This window comes from Mobula birostris, chromosome 9 (assembly GCF_030028105.1).
Source record: "Mobula birostris isolate sMobBir1 chromosome 9, sMobBir1.hap1, whole genome shotgun sequence".
In the NCBI taxonomy this organism is placed as follows: Eukaryota; Metazoa; Chordata; class Chondrichthyes; order Myliobatiformes; family Myliobatidae; genus Mobula; species Mobula birostris.
This window is the reverse complement of record NC_092378.1, coordinates 46,844,323-46,867,122: the sequence shown is the minus strand read 5'-3', so window position 1 is coordinate 46,867,122 and position 22,800 is coordinate 46,844,323. Positions and strand designations below refer to the sequence as shown.

Sequence of the window (22,800 nt, the reverse complement as noted above, 5' to 3'; positions counted from 1 at the left end):
TACAATTATAATTGGGACAGGTCAACATCCCCTCACTTGTACAAGGAAGAGAAGCATTCACGATCTCCGTACATCATCCTCATCAAAGTGGGTACTCTTTTAACGCAAAGGTTAGTGGAAATTGTGTCATTTGCTCTCTAAGATACTGGAGGATAGTTGGTAATTTAAACATATAGGGGTTTATATAAGCAGAGAACACTGGAAATGCTCAGCAGATACTTTTATTTAAATAAATTGCATTGTGAAAAGCAGCATTTCTTAGCATCTTTCTCTGAAGAGGCAGAGAGATTCTGGAAGCTTCTGTGCTGAAAGATGCCAATGTAGAGTGAACACTTGGTCACATGCTGTAGTTGTTAACCTCGTAGCCCCAACATTGCTTGTGTGACAGGAACCCAGAACATGCGTGCCCCACCACTCAACCAGACTCGAAACAAAAAAAAACATCAAAACTCTCCAGACGTGGTTAAGTGGATCTTTAAGTAGGGATGTAGATCAAAGGCTGTAATTGGAATTAGGTTCTAATCAATATGAACTAATTGATGAGGCTGGAATGTGTTTTAAAAACTCTACAGTGATTCCTATTTTGAGAGTTGATTTGCTCAAAGCCCAGTTTGATAATGCACCTTCCAAACTTTCTACCGGGACAGCTGCACAACTTGGTAAATAATGACACTTCATTCAAAGGTTGATAGTGGGCATAGAGTCTTGAACTCAATGTCACTGCTCTGTTGGAGCAATCACCTGGCACATCACCCACTAATTCTGAGATCCAGTGGTTTCCTGGTAGGTAATGTGGACCATACTGCAAAAGTTTTGCCAGTACCTGCCAAACTAATAAATTAATTCTATCCATGAGTAACTGCTGAATGCCACTTGACAAAATTATCAGGTTGTTGAGAACTATTTAGCATGTCACTGACTATTTTGGAACTGATGTGTGAAGTGTTTTAAGTAGTATTGATTGTCTTGTAGCATTGTAATGCAGAGTACACATAGTATGATATAGATTCAATGCACTGAACCTGGGAATCTACATCTGGCTCATTACGTGATGAGTGATTCCCCCCCCCCCCCCCCGACTCACCAGAGCCCCATTTTCTGTGCTCTCTTTAAACAGAATAGGTTTCCTGGAAAGTGTTTTTGTAGAATAAAGTGTGAAGTTAAAATAAATGAGTTAAGTTTGCATCAGGTAACCATCAGTAGGGAAAATCGACAAGTCTAGCACCACAGTGTTTTCAAGCATTCCAGACTGTTGGAGTACGATGTTATGCTGAGGATCCATGGCATCTTTGTTGGACGTCAAAGATTTTTGTTATGCTGGTCCACATTTTTCCAGGAGTCTTGGCCAGCAGTCTTCCCTCACCACCACCAAATACCAATGATTTTATCCCTATGTTTGCTGATAGTTGTGCTTTTCCTGTAATGACAATGCCTCAAAAAAGCAAGTCATTGGCAGGGAACCAATTTGGAGTATCCCAAGCACACGATGAAATGTAATTTCATGCACATTTGCATTTTCTTACTGCCAAATACACTTACATGCCAAATGCACTCACCAACCAAATAATAGAGTCACTTATAGTTTCATTGCCAAGTAATTTAACCAAAACTTCCCACTGCACTTAGCAAAGTGAACTCTTTAACTCCTAAAATGCCAATGAAGATGTCAGTTGTATGTCTAATGATGTCTGTTGACTTTCTCTGTAGTGGAAAGTGAACATTTAATGTGATGGCATTGGTAGGTATCCGTCTGTCTCAAAGGACAATGGAAATGGTCATCCTCATCATCACAACCCTGGGCAGAAGGTATGGAGATCCTGAGATGTCCAGTTGTCAAGATTCCCCTCTTGGCCTCACCACTGTAGTCCAAAGTCATGGAGCAATATGTTTTCCACCAGCTCAGCTGCAGGAGCTGCCAGAAGGATGTTCAATGAGGGGCTCCACTCTAGATTTGCTCCCTGGGTTTATTCCCGTAGTCTTTGTCTCTCCTGAGGCTGCCCACAAGTGGATCTGGCTCACAAGCACCAGGGTGTGTTCACACGCCAGTGGGCCTGCGTGCTACCTGTACAGGGGCCAGACCTCCTCCCCGTTCTCTACAGTTCAGCCTGAGTCCGAAGGGAGTTCAGTTCCCATGTGTCGCCAGCGAAGAGGCACTATATGAGGCTTGCTGTTGGCAAGGCTGTGTACTGGCAGGGAGAGACTTACATTTTCTGCTCTCCTTTTCATGAGACCGCTAGTCAGCGGTGGAAGCTGAAAATGAGAGCGACAAGCACTACCCTCTACATTACCACACTAGATCCATCACAACAACCATTAGAAAACAGGAAAAAAAAACATCAATATAGACATTTTTCACATACATAGGACAGGAACTTCAGGCTAGTTGATAAAGAATTGAGGGCCATATGTAAAAACATATTGTTTGAGTTTTTTGAGCCTATTTCTAATTGGGAATTCCTTTCTGCTCATTTTCCATGAGGAATTTATTTTTTTTTATTGTGATCCAGCGTGGAATAGGATCCTCCGGCCTTTCGAGCCGCACCACCCAGCATCTCCTGATTTAATCCCAGCCTAATCATGAGACAACTTACAATGACCAGCTAGCCTACCAACTGGACGTCTTTGGAATGTGGGAGGAAACTGGAGCACCTGGAGAAAACCCACACGCTCACAGAAAGAACATACAAATTCCTTACAGGGATGTGAATGAGTTCATTGTTCCAAAAGTTATTTCTCTTGTGAGCATTTTGTGTAACTCCCAAAGATGGTGATGGCCTTGTAAAGCAGTTTGTCAGTGTGTCCAACTAGATTTTAATTTTATTGAGGGGTATAAAACCTAAGGGACATAAGCACTCAACAGCCTTCCTAGGGTTGGAGAATAAATTAGAGCGCTAGGTTTGTGGTGAAAGGGGAAAAATTTAAGAGGAACTTGAGGGGCAATCTTTTTATACTCAAAAGATGGTAGGTATGTGGAATGAGTTGACAGAGGAAGTGATTGAGGAAAATTCTTTCAAATGATAGTTGGACATCCACGTGGATCAGAATGGTCCAGCAGGCTATGGGGCAGACACTAGCAAATGGGACAATCTTGGATGGGCATTTTGCTTGACGGACCTGAAGCTGAAAGGCCTGTTTCCAAGTTGTATGATTCTGTGACTCTTTCTGAGTCAGTATGGAGGGGAGAGTGCAGTAGGTTCTTCAAACATTGCTGGACCGTCAAAAGCTGTGTCATCTGCTCTGGTGGAAAATGGTTTTAAGTACACTGTACAGCTCTGAAAGTATTAATTTAGCACCATCATCAATGCATACATTTATGCTGTACATAACCCTATTCCCATTTAATTTCCCTTGACTTTATCAGAGATTTTTTTGCACTTATGTATTTGGGTTCTCACTCCATCCATAGCATTCCTATTAACCCTTCCTTGGGGTAGCAAGTTCTGTGTTCTCATTGTAGAAAGGTTTGATCAACTGGAATTCTGTGCAATTGAAGTGAATTAGAAGGGGTTCCATGCACTTGAATAACTGTTGGTAAACATTCAAAAGGCTCAAAAGAGAATTATCAAGATAGTCATTGCTCACCTCCAATCTATTAGATTTTTCATCTCCTCATTTGAAATCCAAAAGGACTGAAATATGATTGTGCCAGCTCCAAGCAGCTGTATTCAGGAGGATGGAGCGTTTTTTTTTACATAATAATTCAACTGACCTCAGCCTTGACTTTGTCAACTCCCTAAAAATAGACAGTACAATCTGAAACTTTAGAACATGAATCAGAAATATGTTTATTATCACTGCATTATAGGATGTGTTGTTTTGCGGCAGTAATACAGTGTACAGCTATAAAACTACAATAAATTACAAAATAAATAAATAGTGGAAAAAAAGAAATAATGAGATAGTGGTCAGAGACAATTCAAGAATCTGATGGCAGAATGGAAGAAGCTGTTCCTGAATCATTGAGTGTAGGTCCTGTACTGTCTCTGCCAAGACAGTAATGAGGCATGTTGCAGATGGTGAGTGTACTTAATGATCATTGCCATTTTCTTGAGGTGCCGCCTCTTGAAGGTGTCCTCAATGGAGGGGAGGGTTGTGCCTGTGATGGAGCTGGCTAATTTTACAATCCTCTTCAGCATCTTGAAATCCTGTAACTGGGAGCCCCCAAGCTGTGATGCAGCCAGTCCAAATGTTCGCTATCATGCACTTGTAGAAATTGGCAAGAATCTTTGGTGACTCTGAAGAGAATACTCTTCACATACAGAGTACTTAACTTTCAGAACTCCATTCAAAAATGACGGTGCGGCAGAATGTAAATTGAAGCTCTGTGACTAGAAGCTAATACATTTTTATAAGGCAAATGGGCTCGGAGTTACAGAACCAAGATGGGTGAGTGGAGTTCTGTTACTTTGTTTATAACCAATTTGATAGCAGAAGCTTGAAGGGCTGATTGGCATCCACAATTACTGTATCTCTGTAAGCACTGCACTCTTGTGTGAAGAAGGAAATGCATTTGACAGAATGGGAAGATTGTAAATAAGCCCAGACCCTGAACAGACAACTGCATATCAGGAATTCTGATTTTGCATCATCAGAAATATTGGATTCTTGTCCGTGTGTGTGCGTATGTGTGTGAGAATGGTGACTTGTTGCTCACATTAAAGTTTTAATGCCAGCTGATTACTTCACTGGAGCACAGATTTGATCAGTGATGGCCTCAAATCCAATCCAGTTAAATTTTAAGAGTTCTTGTCATAGGATAGAATAGAGTAGAAAAATACAGCACAGAAACTGGCCTTTCGGCCCATCTAGTTCATGCCGAAACAATTTAAGCTGCCTACTCCTATCAAGTTGCACCGGGACCGTAGCCCTTGGTACGCCTATCATCCACATTCCTATACAAACTATGGTTTGAATTTGAAATCAACTTGATTAAGTTATTTTTTTAATGAGACAGCTATGATTTTAGTAAGTAGTGGAGTGAGTCTGAGGAACTAACCAGTTTAATCTTTTTCCTAAATTGTATGTTTTGCATTTAACTTGCTTGTCTTGGAAGGAGCCAATGAAAGAGACACTTTAAAGTGTGTCAGAACAAATTTAAGTCCAAGCATTGCACCAGTCATTGGCCAGAACTGGGTTGGCAGAAGTAAGCTGGCAATGAGTGTTACAGAAGGTGTGAGTATTTGAATCTGGAGAAATCTGTCATCCAACAACTTGCAGCTGTCTCAACAGCTGCCAGACTTCTGAATATTTCCACCGTTCACATGGCCCATTTTCTAGTGCGAGTTAAATAATAAATGTGTCAAAATAAAGTGAAAATCCAAGTTCTTAGAAAAAGTTAAGCAAGTGTCCAGCTTGATGTATCTAATGGCAGCCAAACGTTTGCTTTCCAGAAAATGGCCGCGGAAACTCCCAATACATTGCAACATGAAACAGAAGGTGCAGTAGGCCATTCAGCCCCTTGTGCCTGTTTCCATTCAATAAGACCATGTCTGCCACATTTCTACACAAATCTATATCCCTTGATTCCTGCAGCATCCAAGAATATATATTGATCTCAGGTTGTGCATGTGCTTTGTAGTGCTATTCTGGAGAAAAATGGGAAAGTTACCTATGGCACATTGACCAGCATTCATCACCTGCCAGCACTAATAGTCTTGTTGTCACATTGTTGATGGGAACTTTGCTTTGCGAAAATTGGCTCTTTCCCTGCAGTTAAATTCCTAAAATATTCAATTGGCTACAAAGTGAATGGGATGTCCCGAGTTTGTGAAAGACTCCTTATCCATTCAAGAAACTAGAACTTTTACTGTGTAGTGCTTGCTTCACTGGTGACTGGAAACCATATAATATGCTATCATGTACAATGCTCACTCACAATACATCCATGAGTGCTTCTCTTTCCACACTGAAGCAGAATTTAATCAGAGCTGAAGCACCCCACCCCCATAATGATTTTTCCCCACACTACATGATCCCCTCCACCATTTTGATTCCCTTCCAACCTAATCACCATCCCTCATCCACCCCCATCTGCTCCCAACCAAATCTTTATCCAGTATTCACTCAGCGCAGTGGCAAGTGATTCAGGAGGAAAGACTCTACTGTGCACATGCAATCATCTACAAGCACTTGGATGTAATATCGGAGCCAATGAACCTTATACCCAACAGTGCTGATCCATCACCTTGCTCCAATGTGCATTTTTGCACATGGTATAATCTTCAACCAAAGTCTTGCTGTGTTTTTTCCCCTTACTGATTTTGATAATAACCTCTGTCCCTGTACCTTTCCTCCCTACAACTCTATGTCCAGTCTGGAAATGAGCCGCACAAGCTGGGAGCATCTGGTATAATTGTCAATCTACACTGTGCTTAATGAACCTCAGGTGGAGGTAGGTTGCAGTTTTTTTGGGAAGAAACAACCTGGAAGGACTCCCAGTTCTAATTGATTCTTGGGACTTGTACTGGAAGTGCTTACCCATAGATTGCAAGTGAGCTCAGGGGCAGGCTGTGTCTATTGCCTCTTAACCTACCAGCAAGTGATACCAAAGTCCGTACTTCTAAAGCTCATTCAACCAAGAAACCAGAAGACTCATGTGGCACCTGTCCAGCAAGAGGGAATGACAGAGCTGAATGGGTGTTTAATTATCTGCTTTTGTCCCAAGTAAAGATTTCCCTGTTGTCAACAATTTATTTCCTATCTGCTTTATATCACCCAGCTACTTTATCAATAAAAATCGTAGCTAATTTAACCAGTGTTGACCCCAGTGCTCCTTGTGTGGTACTGTACACTGACAACAAGAACTTCTTCAATATCTTCAGTTTACAACTACATTCAATGCTGGAAGTATAACATGAATTGGATCAGTGCTACACTCTGCAGTGAAGCTGGCTTAGCTCCATCCGGAAGCATCAGTGTACTGCCTAGGGCAAGTGAGCCCACTGGGGTGACTATCACAGAGATGATGCTGCCGCGTGACTCTCTGAATTGACTGCAGTCTGTGCTGCCAATACAGTTATTTGCTTGTCTGAAGAAATTATTTGGAACAGAAATCACTGAACATCTGTTTAAATGTTACACTGGCTTGTTGGATCACTATAGTTATCCCTGTATTCTCAGCCAAGCATCAAAATAGTCCTCAGTAAAATAAACATCCATATATTGTACATTAGTTTAAAAACTGGGCTGATTATGAATCTTAGAGTCAGATTAAGTGGGACTATCTCAGGAAAACCTCTGAGATAGCCGTGGACCCCTGCAGAGTTTAATGGCCAGGTTGATCCAGCCAATGCCAATTGATTTGCCTAAGCTAAACTGCCAAAGGTTAATTGAGAGTACAGTGTATTCATCTTCACATCAGCAGCTTGGGCGAGTGCCATCCCTCTTTCCAGGGCTCATGAGGATATATATTTCTAGCAGGTTCTGCACAAACACAATCACTGTCTGAAGTTTTAAATTCATTAGTGTGCCAGTAAGACTATATGATATGTGGCATTGATTTTGTATGCAGTGGCATTCTTTGCTGCATCAGAACACAGTACAAATATATATTTGCAAGGTTGTACTACTTAGCATTCGCTTATGGAACCCTTTTTCAGTATGTACACAATGCAGACCAAAATTTAGTATTCATCTAACACACAATGCTGTGGTTACTCATGTGAGCAGTGCGTGCATCGCTTTTGCAGAAGGTACCCCTGTTATGTTTTGTGACTCCAAGACATGAAACAAGGGAGTCCAGAATGTGATTATGTTAGTTTTGTTTTTACCTTAATCGAGGCGTGTGCATATATATGTAGTGGCGAAATGACATCTGCTATTCATGTACTTTTACATAAAACCCATAATGAATTATATATGTCAAAGGATGCTTATTCGAACAATATATTTACAATATTACTCAAATATTACAGAAATATTAAATGCACAACACTCTCCCTGCTTAGCTGCATGTCCCAACTCAATGAAGAATGCATCTTAATTATATGCACAGTATACTATATAATACAACTATTATACAGACATCCATTGCATAGTAAATTTTAAATTGTCCAATTCAAGCCTCAAGATTTAACCTTATTATTGTGAGATAACATCTTTCCTGACAAGGTTGGGGTGGGCAGAGTGGTCACTCTGCTTGATGGGTGAGATTGTGGCTGTGAAAAAGTCTCAGGTTCTGAGACCTCCTCCATGCTGATTTTAGGAGCTGAATCTGGGACTGCAGGAAGTGGTTCTGACAGCTCTGGACACCTTTCCTCTCTTTGCTCCAAGATACTCCATCAGCATTTCTATGATTAGTTGCCTTCTTGAATTTGATTTTGTAACTCTGACCTCCAAGAAACAGAGAACATCTCTGTGTTTGCACTGCTACAGTTAGTGGAGCACCCTTCTGTGGATTGAAAATGGACACTAATGGTTGATGACCAGGAATGAGGGTAAACTCTCTCCCATTCAAGTACTGGTTGAAGCATTTTATACCCCAAACCAGATTCGAGGCCTCTCTGTCAATCAGTGCTTCATTTTTTTCTCTGCAGCAGTAAGAGAGTGTGATGCAGCTATGGGGCATTCACTTTCATCCCGCATAACATGTGACATGACTGCACCTATACCATAAGGCGAGTCACAGGCAAACTTCACTGGATGATGAGGATCATAATATGTGAGTACAGTGTCTGCCATTAGCATTTCCTTTGCCCTTTGGAAAGCCACTTCATACAGCTTTGTCCATTGCCATTTCTTCCTGATCTGTAGTAATGAGTTCAAGGGATAGAACACAGTAGCCAGATTTTATTGGAACCTTTTATAGTAATTGACAAATCCTAGAAAGGACCACAACTGTGTCACATCCTTTGTCCTTGGGGCATCCACCACTGCTTGAATTTTCTTAGGACACTACTGTAATTCTTGTGCACCAATGGTGTAACCTCAGTAGGTGATGCTTGGTTTTAAGAATTCACACTTGTTGCCTTATGCTTTGAGTCCATAATCTTCCAATCTTTTTAACACTGTCTTGAAATTTTGGAGATGTTCCTTCTCATTCTTACTAGTAACAATGATGTCTTCCAGGTAACATTGGTGCCTGGGTAGCCTTGCAGCACCTTGTTCATAACTTTCTGCCACAGTGTAGGTACAGATGCTACTCCAAAAACAAGTTTTATACTGATAAGGCCCTTTGTGAGTGTTTTTGGTGAGAAATACTTTGGACTCTTCCTCCATCTCCATCTGTAGGTAGGCCTCAGCTCAGTCTACTTTGCTGAAGTGTTTTCCTCCAGAAAGATTTGCAAAGATATCCTCCATCCTCGGCAGAGGGTATTGGTCTACTTTCAGTACTAGGTCAATAGTGACTTTAAAATCACCACAGATCCTGACAGGCCTATTCTTCTTGGTTAGTGGAACCACTGCTGTTGCCCATGAGCTCCATTCAACCTTGGAAAGAATTCCTTTAACCTCCATGTGATCTAACTCACTGGCTGTGTTATCACAGATGATGTAAGGAACTGGATGGGCTTTGTAAAGCTTGGGTATGACATTGTCATTTTACACAATTTTACCCTTGATATATTTGAGTTTTCCAGTGCCATCCTTGAACACTGCTGTGGCAACATTCAGTTCCTTTCTTAATTCAATTTCAGTTTACTGTGTTGCAGGGGATGTGGCATCCAAATAGTGGATGGATCTCCAATCAAGTTGTAGTCTTCTCAGCCAATCATGGCCCCACAATGCTGTCCCTCCTGTTTTTACAACATACAAACCCAATGTGGCTTGTTGGTTGTTGTATTTCACTGTTATTAATGTTATTCCCACAGAAGTTATCTTTTCTGCAGTGTAAGTTCTTAATTGGATACCTGTAGACTTAAGTTCTGTATTTTCAAAATGCCACTAAAAATCATTTAGTGGAATGACTGAAACAGCCGAGCCAGTGTCCAGTTGCATTATAATTAATGTGCCGTTCACTTCTGGAAGAAGCCATATTGCCTGCCTATTGTTAGTTTTCACATTATAAACCTCAAGGCTACACAGTCCTGTGTCACTCTCATTATAATCAGAATTTTCATCAACAGCATGCAGCTGAGTGCTCTTTTTGAAATTGCAGCTTGTCTGTTTATCCTTTTCTCTTTCCTGTGCAGTCCATTTATTTTTGTCTGCTTGACACGCTCTTTGTATGTGTCCTACTCTGTTGCATTTTCTCCAAGTTTCACCTTTAAACCTGCATTTGGTTTGCTGCATGTGAGCCCCTGCCACAATGGTAACACAACTTGCTCGGCCAGACAGGCTCAGACATTGCAATTTTGTTCACGCTCACTTTCATTCCTGACTGCAACTCAATTGCGTCTCTGTCTGTTCTTTCTGTTGAAACAGCGATTTTAACTGCTCATTTAAATGTAAGTCATGCTTTAGTTAGGAGCTGTTTTTGAATGCTTTCTTGTAAGATTCTACAAATTAAACAGTTTCTCAGTGCATCATTAGGCCCATCACTGAACTCCCAATGCTCAGACTATTTCTTCAATTCATCCACATAAGCTGAAATGGACTCCCCTTCTTTTGATTCCACTTGTGAAACCTTAAGTGTTCTGCAATCAGCAATGGTTTCAGTTCTAAATGTACCAGCATTACTTTCATAACATTCAGCAAAGCTCATTTTGGCTGGCTTGGTTGGAGCAGTTAAACTTCTAAGTAAACTGTATGCTGTAAAATCCAATGCACACAGCAAAACTAGTACTTGTTCCTCATTGACTATTTCATTTGCTTCAAAATACTGTTCAATTTGCTCAGTATACAATATCCAGTTATCTCTTGTGCAATCGAACGTGTCTATCTTTCCAATGCTGCCAGCCATTTCTGCTCTTTTTCTTATTTATGTTTATTATCACCCAGCTCTCACTGTTTATGAATCTGTGAAATTGTCCATTATCTGCTTTTTTCTTCTGGACCATCTCTATCCCTTCCCAAAGAAGCACATGCTGCACTGTTATTTTCACTCGACCATTCTTTCTTGCACTTCTTTAAAACTCAGACATCACTCTGCGCTTCAACAGGTGGGTGGTCATCTCAGGATCATTTAAAATTTCTCATCGCCACTGTTATGTTTTGTAACTCTAAAACATAAAACTAATTGAAAGAAAAACAAGGGAGTCCAGAATGCGTGTATGTTAGTTTTGTTTTTACCTTCGTGAGGCACGCGCGTATGTCACAGCGTAATGATCCATGTCATTCATGCACTTAAATATAACCCATAATGAATTGTGTAAACAACAAAGAATGCTTAATCAAACAGCATGTTTACAATGTTGTTCAAATATTACTTGTATATTAAATACACAACTCTCACACCCAACCTTCACTCCCCAGCGTGAGGCTATTTTCTTCACATTCTTGCCCTAAATGGTATATGCACTCTGGAACAGATTCTACACTAGAAGGCTCACGCAAAGATCTTATGCTATAACCTTCCCCCTTGCACAGACCCTGTAGCTATAGTTAGATCATGTGATGTAGAGAGAGATGATCACAGGGGAGATAATGAGATAGTTGTTTATGGGGGAGGGTGTGATTTGGGCTACGACAATAGGGTCAGCTGGACTATGAACAGAAAGGTCAGGACAATGATCTGTCAGGAAGAGGATTGAGGGAATGTGTAGGGAAGGAGCAATAACTAAGGCTACATCCACACTACGCTGGATAATTTTGAAAACACCGGTTTCGAGTAAAAACGACAGGCGTCCACACTAAGCGTTTTTCAAAATATCTCTGTCCATATTAGAACGGATATTTGGGCGAATCTCCTCCACTGGGCATGCGCAGGACACACAGAAAACAAGCAAAGAGGAAACGGTATACTTGGTGTGCGTTTGTCCGGTTACAGAGTAGAAAAACTTAAAGAGGAATTGCTCTTGACTCTTGCGCAGGAGGACTTAAAACTGAAAAAAACAAATACTGGAGCATATGGAGGCAACTGACAGGGAGTTCATGGACAGTATGACCCAGCTGACGACGAACATTGAAAAACTGACTAACTCTGTTGCATTAATAAAGCACCTTTTTAAATTTATGAAACATGTCTGCATCAGTGTTATCTTGTATTTCTATACAATGTTACATTAGGCTGCTACACATCTATTGTCAGAGAAATACTTGCATAAATAGGTAAACCACCTTCATACAAGCAAGGATAGAAAACAGGGCAAAGTGAGTATACTTATTTATTCAGTAAGCTATGGGTCAAAGTATTTGGTGAGTACATTTCTAACTCTTCTGGCTTCAGTCTCGTTGCCGTCTGTTCTGAAATTGTTAGGTTCTGCGAAGCGCAGAATCAAATATCGCTGTGATGATTGTACGCTCTAGTATCAATTGTTTGGCGACAATAAAATAGTAGTAATAATAATAAGAAGAAGAAAACAATGAAATGCCGCGTTGCCACCATCTGTTCCGGTACGTCATTACAGCGGTTTTGAAAATCTCCGGTTACCCCGTCCACACTGCAACGGATATTAGGCGTTTTCAGATTTATTCACTCTGGAGACCGTTTCTGAAAATGTCCGTTTTTGGGGGATGAAAATGCCGTTTTAGTGTGGATGGAGGGTCAAAACGAAGAGAAAAAGCTTTGTTTTCAAAATTATCCGGCGTAGTGTGGACGTAGCTTAAGAAGAATCTCTGAAAAACAATGGACACTTTGAACAGAGGACAGCAGAACATCGAATGTCAAGTCCCCACCCACTAAAAGTAGTAATGGGGAAAGAGGACTGGGTAACATGGCAGAAATTTAAGAGAATCAGGGGCAAAGGAGAAGGTAGTGGCCATCACTAAGGAGAAGATACTGGGGAAGCTTGAGGGGGATAAATCACCTGGACAAGATGGGGTACATCCCAGAGTTTTGAAAAAGTAGCTGAAGAGATACTCATTTGCTTCTACCATGCCCCAACTCACCTGACAAATTACAATAACCCATAATAAATGCTTAACACAAAATACATTACAGACATACAGAAAATAGATACATGGCTCCTACAGCCAAATTAGCTTAAGTTCATCAAGAACTTCAAGATCACTGTGATTGTGCTCTTCAGTGAGTACTCAAAGCAGCTTACAGTGTGCATCCTTCAGGCCAGTTAGGTATTCCTCTCCCTGTGGCACATCAGGCAGCAACCTCATCGTTTTTGTCTCTTTTCTATGAGGCCGAATTGCTAGCTTGATGCTCAGCCTAGCACAGATGGATGCAAGGCGTGCAAGGAGCCGGTTAGATTCAAAACCCGGACCACTCACTTCAAGGTCACTAAACTACCAGCCGGCCTTTCAAGCCAGTTAGAGATGTATATGCCCTTCGCTGCATCTTCAGTGGAGTTGTATGTGTGTGTTTTCATCCTTCAGTATGTGCTCAAGGCAGCACATGTTGCTTGTACCAGTTTCACTCCTAAAGCCAGCAAAATAGCTCTGTATCATTATATTTACCTTCCAAAGATGACTTACTCCACTCCTCGTTTTCCAACATGCTCTGTGTTCCCTTCCTCTGTCTCAATAAAAATAGCAAGGCTATGATTGATGTGTGTAGTCTGCTCTGAATCAAGTGGAACTGATGCTTAATGACATCTCTTTTATCTTACTTAATCAAGCAAGCCAGCATTGCTACTGATTCTTCATACCAGCTTTTACATAAATATTGTTGAATTGTATTTTTTTAATCATGATTCAACAATCGTTTGTATTATTAATTCAACAAGAATCTGCTGGCAGGGCTTGAAGCATTAAATTCACAGCATATATATTGATTAATATCTTGAGATCCTTGTTGACTGATTCATTTATTTCAACCGTGGGCTGTCTATTTTGCCCAAAATTCCTGCGAGCTGTATTTCATCTGAGTGAAAGGTTGATCTTTTGCAAATGTACCTATTGTCATTATTTTCTCTCCTGCACGTTGACAATAAGTTGAACCAATTACATGGTTGCAGTATATTTCTTGTAAGTGGTATTCAGCTGCTACAAAATTAACTAGAGAAAATAGGAAAAGTCATAATTCCCTTAGCTGAGGAGTTAAAAACCATGGGCAGGACTGGCTGGAGAGCTAGAGGGATAAGCACTGATATTCCATCCAGAGTTTAGATCTAAGAAGCATCATATTTAAAATGAGTTTGGCTGAGACCTGCATGATTACCAATCTAGTACTGGGATGTGGGTTAATCCGGGTGGTATTTTCTTGGCTAGCATAGACACAATGGGTAGAATGGCCATCTTTGAGTCTTAAAGAAGTTATTCCATAAAGTACCTTTACACTCAATCCTGATAGTAATTAAAAAAAACCAATCCTATGAATATCCCAGTTTCTTTATAAAATTCAGCAGGTCTTGTTGAAAATGTAATTCTAGGGCCTCACTCAAAACACGCTGGAGGAACTCAGCAGGTCGGGCAGCATCCGTGGAAATGATGAGTCGACGTTTCGGGCCGGAACCCTTCATCAGGACTTTTTGGGCCGGAACCCTTCATCAGGTTCCGGCCTGAAGTGTCGACTCATCGTTTCCACGGATGCTGCCCGACCTGCTGAGTTCCTCCAGCGTGTTTTTCTGCAGATTATTTTGTGTTTATAATTCTAAGGCCTGTCATCTGTTTTAAGTTGGGACTTGAGTTTATGGTTCTTTCCAGACTTCTATGGCCAACTCTTGTCAGCCAGGTCCACTCATCCTGCGTGACCCTAAGGTAAAGCCAAGCTAGGAATTGGAATTGGTTTGTTATTGCTGCAGGTACCAAGGTAGAGTGAATATACTGTCCATGCAGGTTGAATCATTACACAGTGTATTGAGATAGCACAAGATAAAAACAATAACAGAATGCAGAATAAAGTGCAGTGTAGGTAGACAATAAGGTGCAAGTTATAACAAATAGGTTGTGAGGTCTTACTGTACTAGGGAAACATTCAGTTGTCTTACAGCATTGTATATCTGGAACCTGTTGGTACGTTTTTAGGCTTTTGCACCTCTGCCCAATGAGAGGGGGGAAGAGAGAATGTCAAGGGTAGGTTGGGTCTTTGATCATGCTGGCTGCTTTACTGATACAGCAAGAAGTATAGAGGGAATCCATTGAGAGATGGTTTCCATGATGTGCTGAGCTGTGAACACAACTCTGCAGTTTCTTAACGTTCATCGGCAGGGCAGTTATCATACCAAGTGGTGATGTATCCCGATAGGATGCTTTCAGTGGAGCTTTGATAAAAATTGGGAGTGAAAAGCTACTTCGCTCCAGATTACAAATCACCATTGGACACTCCTATTCAGCCCTAATAGAAAGAAAATAAACAATAAAGAATGTATAACAATAACAGCAAGTGAAACTGGACGCAGGTAATGAAGGTGCAGGCTAGATTAAGTGGCGGTTTCTAGTGAGACAGAATCTCCAGTAAAGAGAGCGTTAAACATGAAGGATAATTAGCATACACATCACCGAGGATCTCACGTGGTCTGTACATACCAGCTGTGTGATGAAAAAAGCACAACCGCGCCTCTTTCACCTCAGACAGTTAAAGAACTTTGGTATGAGTTCCCAAATCCTGAGGACTTTCTACAGGGGCACAATTGAGAGCATCCTGACTGGCTGCATCACTGCCTGTTATGGGAACTGTATTTACCTCAATTGCAGGACTCTGCAGAGAGTGGTGTGGATAGCTCAGTGCATCTGTAGATGTGAATGTCCCACTGTTCAGGGCATTTACAGAGACAGGTGTGTAAAAAGGGCCCGAAGAATCACTGGGGACCTGAACCACCCCAACCACAAACTTTTCCAGCAACTACCATCCGGGAAATGGTACCACAGCATAAAAGCCAGGACCAACAGGCTCCGTGACAGCTTCTCCCACCAGGACATCAGACTGATTAATTCATGCTGATACAATTGTATTTCTATGCTATATTGATTGTCCTGTTGTACATACTATTTATTACAAATTACTATAAATTGCACATTGCACATTCAGATGGAGATGTAACGTAAACAGTTTTACTCCTCAGGTATGTGAAGGATGTAAGAAATTCAAATCAATTCAATTGCCACAGATAAGCATTCCAAACTGATATCCAAATCATTCCTAACAGTTGTAGTGAAAATAGTTCTCATCAAAACTTCACAATACCAAGGAAATCATTTTTTAATGCATGCATTTCTAAATGACAATAAATGAGGACTGAGTGTCCTCATAATCTAATCTAAAAATGAAACTAGGCTGAAGACCTGAGTTAGGGGGAGGGAATGTTGTATTGTATGCTCACAAATGTGTGTTGCCTACAGCCCTGCTTTCAGATTTCAACGGTGCACTGGGTTGGGCCCACAGATACTGGAGTATCAGCTTGCATTTGCCTTTGTTCCTGATTGGAAGATCTCAATTCACTGGGGAAACTTGCTGATTGATGAGCTATTTCTGACTTCCAACCCACCGGGAGGTGGAACTTCCCTGCCTTTGTTCTGGAGTGAAGAACGCACCATTCAGAAATGGAACTCTGAGATATTTTCGTATGTTAAACAGCTGAATGCTGAGCTGTCTCTGTCCCAGGGCTTCAAGCTCAGTCTGAGACTTTGCATTGGAGTTTTGGTCTGGGAAATCACGGCAGGTAGTAAGTTTGGTTAACATTGCACGTGAACTTGCTCACCCAAGATATCAACCAAAAAAATTCAAGACATTTTGAGCAAACAACTCAATGGCGTTGCACTTGGACCAAATATGTTTTTAAGTTTTTAAGATTCGTCAAACTCCTGTTTCTGATGTGGAAAGCCCAGAAATTTTTCCCACTGTGGCTGCCATTCTTGGGAGAATAAAGATAGGGAGCAAATACAAGATTACTTCTCAACCCAGAGCTGTGTGCAGTAGACCAAGGGTTTCTCTATCAGTCAACCGTGAAATGAAGGAAGTGACATCATCAGCATGCAAGTGGCATTCGCTATGGAAAGATTATCTCAGTAAGGAGATTGTCAGACCCATCATTAGACAGTGAGCAAAGCACATCACAGGCATCCAGTTGAACCATACAGCTTCATTGGATTAGGGAAGGTTTTGGGGTGAATGTAATGTTATCACAGACAAATAACCTATTAGTATACACTACCAAGGCTTACCTGCAAAGTATAGTAATAATGTGAGGCTGGTGCCAAAGGACTTAAACCCTCAGTGTTCTTTGATTTGTTGATTAACTTGAAGGGAATCTAAGGTTCAGTTCTTGCAGTCATCCTTCATTGCCTTTTAGTCACGGTTAATTTCCGGAAATATTAATGCAGATTTGCCTCGTTCAGCTCGAGCACGATGTGTACATTTACATAAAACAACCAAATCAAAACAACTTCTTCAAAATGAAGGCCTTGCTGTCCCTGGAGGCCCCCAATTAAGTCTGAAACCTGACTCCATGCTGAGATTTCTCGTTAACTAATGAGATCATAAACTGGGACTGCTAATGTTCAACAGGTATGGCATGTTGCTGATAACTCTTATAATGGGATGTTCAATCTTCTGTCTTACTAATATTTTTTTTTCCCTGTTATTTCCTTGGACTTTACACTAAGGTGAGTGAGAAGACCCTGGTTCTGCAAAGCATCTAATAGTACCTCATAAAGATTTGCTTGGTGTTACGCTGAAATGCAGTCGCTGTTTTTCAGCAGTGGTCTTGTTGACACGCTGTACTGTCTGGTATACATTCTGACCCCCTAGTGTGTGTGTGTGTGGCAACACTAGGCCAGTGCAGAGCTCCTGTCAACCTGGTCTTTCGCCCACCATGTCCATTCATGTGTGCTTTCCTGTTGCCGAGCAATGAGCCACAGCAGCGAGGTTGATAGGTTGGTGCGCAGGTGCTGAGACCAGAAGACAGAGGAGCAGAATTAGGCCTTTCAGCCCTTCGAGTCTGAATATTGTTCCATGGCACCTATAGGTGCCGAGTGTTGCTATGCATGGATTAAGTCATGGACACTGGTTTTTGAATTGACCACACAACTTGCCACTGGGCCTTCAAGAGGGCTGACATGTATTACTTCACATAGATCCTGGCCGTGGCTTCCTATAAAATTGTCAGAGTGCTATTCTTTTTAACCCCTTATTTTCTTACGATATAGAATGAGTCCATTCAGTCCATTGAGTCTATGTCAGCCCTCAGGGTAATCCCAAAAATCCCACTCCCCAATTTTTCCTATAGCCTATTCTCTCTTACATGCCCATCAACAGCGCCCTGTTTCAACTATCGCTCAGAGGTCAAATGCAGCAGGCAGTACCCTACACAGCTGCACATCTTTGAGATCTAGGAATAACCCAACACTGTCACAGTGAGAACATGCAAGCTTCACGTAGACAGCTTCAGAGGTCAGGATTGAATCTGAGTCACCACCACAGTGAGGTGGTAGTGTTAAGGCTGATTTATACTTGTGCGTCAAATGGACGCCGTAACCTACGCAAGTGGCCTATGTGCATTGTGAGCATTTATACTTGTGTGTTGTGTGTCTGTGTCACTCTGCAATTTGGGCATGCCACGCATGCGCACACACCTGCCCGCGCAAGGCTTCATGGTTATGGTAGTCTTTCTCGGGGTAAACAAGAAGCGAGCGTCTTTTTTCGTAAAAGCGAAATGTGTCCTCCATAATTTTGGAGGTCTGTAAAGCTATATTGAAAACATTGCAGCCAGAGTTCCTTCACTGCCCTTCAGTCGCCCAATGGGAAGCTATTGCAGCGTAGGAAGAAAAGCGATGCTACCAAGCGGACCAATCACAGTTGTTCGGTCTGCATTGCCGCGACGCATAGTTACATTTTGGGAGAGGTGCGCATCAGGCTACGGCGTAGGGATCCGCGGAGGCTCTGTGTAGGGTTCGCGGCAATGCTGTACCTATGGCGTAGAGTTGATGCAGAAGTATAAATCTGCCCTTACTGCTGTGCCACCAAATCATTGGGTATATTTAGAATGGAGGACAATAGGTTCTTGGGTAGAAAGGGTGTCAAAGATTCTGGGGAGAGGGCAAGCGGATAGGGTTGGGAGGGATAATAAATCATCCATGGTGGAATGGCGGAGCATACTCAGAGGGCCGAATGGCCTAATTTTCTTCATATATCTTATGGTCAGAGTCTCATTGTTTGAGAGTCAGCATGGGGCAAAAACTGTTTTTGTTCTGTTACATTGACTGTCCCACATCGGCATTTGAAGAGTTATGTGGGAAGGAACTTGCCCAGGTTGCTGGGGTCTTGCTCCAGCTTGCACCTGGTGAGGAACCTGGCTGACTTTTCGAGTGATTGGTGGGTTGTTGTTGACAAGGAGATTGTAAACTACTTTCCAGTCTGCGTGCTCCCAAGGATGCTTCATGACCTAATGCTCACCTGAACAGGGAGCCCCAAGGCCTACTTGTTTTGCTTGATGAATTACTAAAACAGAGGCATCAGATAAAAAGGACAATGATTTTAACAAGGGTCTATTAACCCTGAATTCCAATCTTAAATATTGGTTCATTGACTCCCTTGTCTGATTTATAATCTGAATACAGTTCAGAATCAGAATCAGGTTTAATATCATCAGTTTATGTCGTGAAGTTTGTTAACTTTACGGCAGCAGTACAATGCAATACATGATAAACAGAGAATCTATATCTATTTCAGAAAGATATGTTTCATTTTTGGAATAAAACCAGATCTCGAGCTTATTCAGATTTGTTTCTGACATCATTATGCCAGGCAAAGTATATAAATTACAGCTTTGGCAGTGCTTACATCATTCTGGAGAACTGCTGAGGGTGTTATCTGTGGGCTTTGCTGTGTTAAAATGAGAGGTGCAGCTAGCTGGAGTAATGCTGAATATCTCAGTGAGAGCTGGTGGTACTGCAAAAGGCAAAGGGCTTGGTTGTGCCTTGGTCAATTTGCCAAGGACCAAGTGCTGGCAAACCTTGATGTGTGACTGAGGAGTGTGGCCTTCACCACCTGCGTGTGTCAGAGGCCTATTGCAGTCTTTGCCTTCAGCAACGTAATCTGTTGAGAATACTGTATATGCATAGCATTTCTCTCTCACTGGGTGGAGAATCCACCAGTTCAGTTTTCACGGTTCATTTCTAAACCCAGCATAATGCCCTCACATCTTCATGTGCTTTGGGCCTTCATCAGAGTTAACAGGAGTATCTTTATTCTGAGAGGCCTTGTGCCATTCTGTTACTCATCATAGGATGCATTGGGGAAGATGGAATATTGTGGCTGTTGGTAAAATTCCATCTTTCCCAGAACATACTGGAGCAATTCCACACTGCCATCATAGAGACATCCTCACATCAGTCATTACTGTCTGAATTGGTGCGGCTTCTTCACACAACAAGCAACTACAGCAAGGAGTCTGGTCAGCAGAAAACGTTATTGGTTGCATGTTCCACGAATAAGAAGTGCTCCCTTCTGGAAAGCAATATAGGACAATTAAAAGAAAAACCGTGCCATGACAAATAAGCTCTTTTCAGGCTTTCAGTTCAGTACAGGTATTGATTATAACCATCATTTTGATGACAAACTCCACCGTGTTCAGTCATGTCTAGTCAGGTGGTATTTATACCCCCATAGTCATCCCTCCTGATTGGTTAGTTCTCATCCAATTGGGTTTCTGCTGTCCCACCTTGTTTATAATCAAATTCCAGTTCTTACTTAGAGCGAGACCTTTGTCTTTGTTAAAATTCTCTTCCTCTAGTTTTATTCCAATGGCTTCCTTTACCAGGCAGTCCCAGAAGCTACTGGCACAGCACAGTAGTTTTGTGCCATCGAAGTCAATCCTATGGCCATTGCAAATGCAAGTGTTCTGCTACCACCAATTTCTCCGGGTAACCCAAACGGATACACCTCCTGTGCTCCTTGATGCGGGTTTCCACCGTGCATCCTGTCTGGTCAATATACACTGCTTGGCTTTCACAGGGAACCCTGTAAACACCAGCCGACCTGAGTCCCGGGCCATCTTCGACCCACATAAACTGGGATTTTGAGCTTCCTTATGGTTTGTGGATGGTATTATTCTAGTACTTCTTCGGGAACCTGCTGATCCTTTCAGTAACCGTGGAAATAGAGGGAAGAGAGGTGGTAGTGACAGGTTCCTATTCGTTGTTAGGTTTAATACCTTGCCGGGAAAGCACTAGATCCTTTTTCACTTTATGCCATCTTAAAAGCTTCTTCCCCCAGGCAGTTAATCTGAGCAACCATTCTAGCTAGCTTCCCCAACCCACACCACCCTCCCATCTACTACCTCATCACTGGAGACACTTGAAACCACTTTTTTATGCTGTTCACTTTTTAAATACATGTTGGTATTTATGTACTTTTGCACATTTTATTCCATATCCACCCTTTAATGTCTATTTTTATATAATTATTTATTCTTTATGGTAAAAAAACAATGCCCTTGAACGGAAAATCCTACTAAAAGTAGTGGATACGGCAATAACAGTTTTATGTTTCTATGAATCATCATGGGTAAAGTCCTCCCAAGTATTGAGCACATCTACGTGGAGCATTGTCACAGGAAAGCAGAACCAATAATCTGGGACTCCCACGAGCCAGAACATGATCAGCACATCGCTACAATTTCCTAATATTTGTAAATGTATATGGTGAATAAAGTTGATCCTTAATCCTTGATCACAGTGAGGGCCTGGTACCCATCATGGTAAAGCAAGTTCAAAGTAAATTTATTACCAAAATGAATGACTGCAAGCACAAACGAACATGTGAGATTCTTCCAGCATACTTTCCACACTGAGGTCTGCATGGGTTTCAAATAGATTGCCCAACATATTGATAGTGAGCAGTGTATCTGGGGGAAGTGAATTTGAGGATCAATATTTTCATAAATTGCACACATTCTTATGAAGTGCTTGAGTGTTTTATGTTAGGTGGAGATAGGATGCTGTACAGTTGCTTTGGGACTCATGGTCTTGTGTGAAGCTTGTACCTCTGCCTCCTCAAATTATTGATGGTGATCTCTTGATCTCAACAGCAAATGTACGTCTGTGGATGCTAGAAGAAGGCAGAAACCAATTCAGATGTAATCTCTGTGTTGCTGAAAGCTCTGCTGAACCGCTGTATCAAAAATCGGCAAGTGTAATGGATATTTGGGAGAAATACTGCTCAAAGTCCCTGTATCTGGACCAGCAAAGAGTGTCAGCTTTCAGTAGGGAAAGAGATATAAATGTTTCCCACTGGATTTAAGCTTTGTTTTCCAGTATCCCAGTGGTGAAAAGAATCTAGCTTTCCAAGTTGTATTCTTGTATACTAAGGGAGATTACGTTTTAGTGCTCAGAAGCTGCTTTGATATGCAACGATGTGCAATGTCCAGAAACATAAGGGGCACTGTGCACGGAGAGGCACTACAAGCAGAAGCATGATAATGACCAAATAATCTCCTCTGTTAATAATGGTTGAGGTATAAATGTCAGTCAAGGTACCAGTAAAATTGCTGCCGCTCTTGAAATTGCGACATGTAATCTTTTTGTGCTGGAGATGGTCCATTGTGAGGTAGCTCTTCTGCCAGGGATATGTGCTCTCTCAGTGCCACACTGGAGAGTCAACCTGGATTACACGCTCAAGCTTCTAGAGCGAGACCCGAACATACAACCATCTCCATGTATCCTGACAATATAGAAGGAGCCTATTTCAGCCCATCAAGTCTGCTCACCAAGCAATCCCAGTCCCCAATAAATGTTCCTTGCAGTTATTCCCTTCCATCGATTCATTGCCCCCTCCACAGATTCTACCACCCACTCTCAACCAAAGGAGTGACTTGCAGCAGCCATTTAACTAGCCAATTCCTGTGATTCAGTGCAAAGCTGTTAATTACCCTT

At 41.7% G+C, this 22,800-nt stretch overlaps 1 protein-coding gene across 11 annotated transcripts in view; it reads left to right on the top strand.

Annotated features, from left to right (window-relative positions):
• LOC140202734 (DENN domain-containing protein 5B-like) overlaps positions 1-22,800 on the top strand; it is a 301,107-nt gene that overhangs the window by 199,676 nt on the left and 78,631 nt on the right. For 6 of the 11 annotated variants that reach the window (XM_072267984.1, XM_072267985.1, XM_072267988.1 and 3 more), the window contains one exon: positions 21-110. The exons of the other annotated variants lie outside the window; for them this stretch is intronic. In XM_072267984.1, coding sequence (XP_072124085.1) covers positions 21-110 — 90 coding nt within the window. The remainder of the gene's footprint in view (positions 1-20; positions 111-22,800) is intronic. 11 annotated transcript variants of the gene reach the window in all.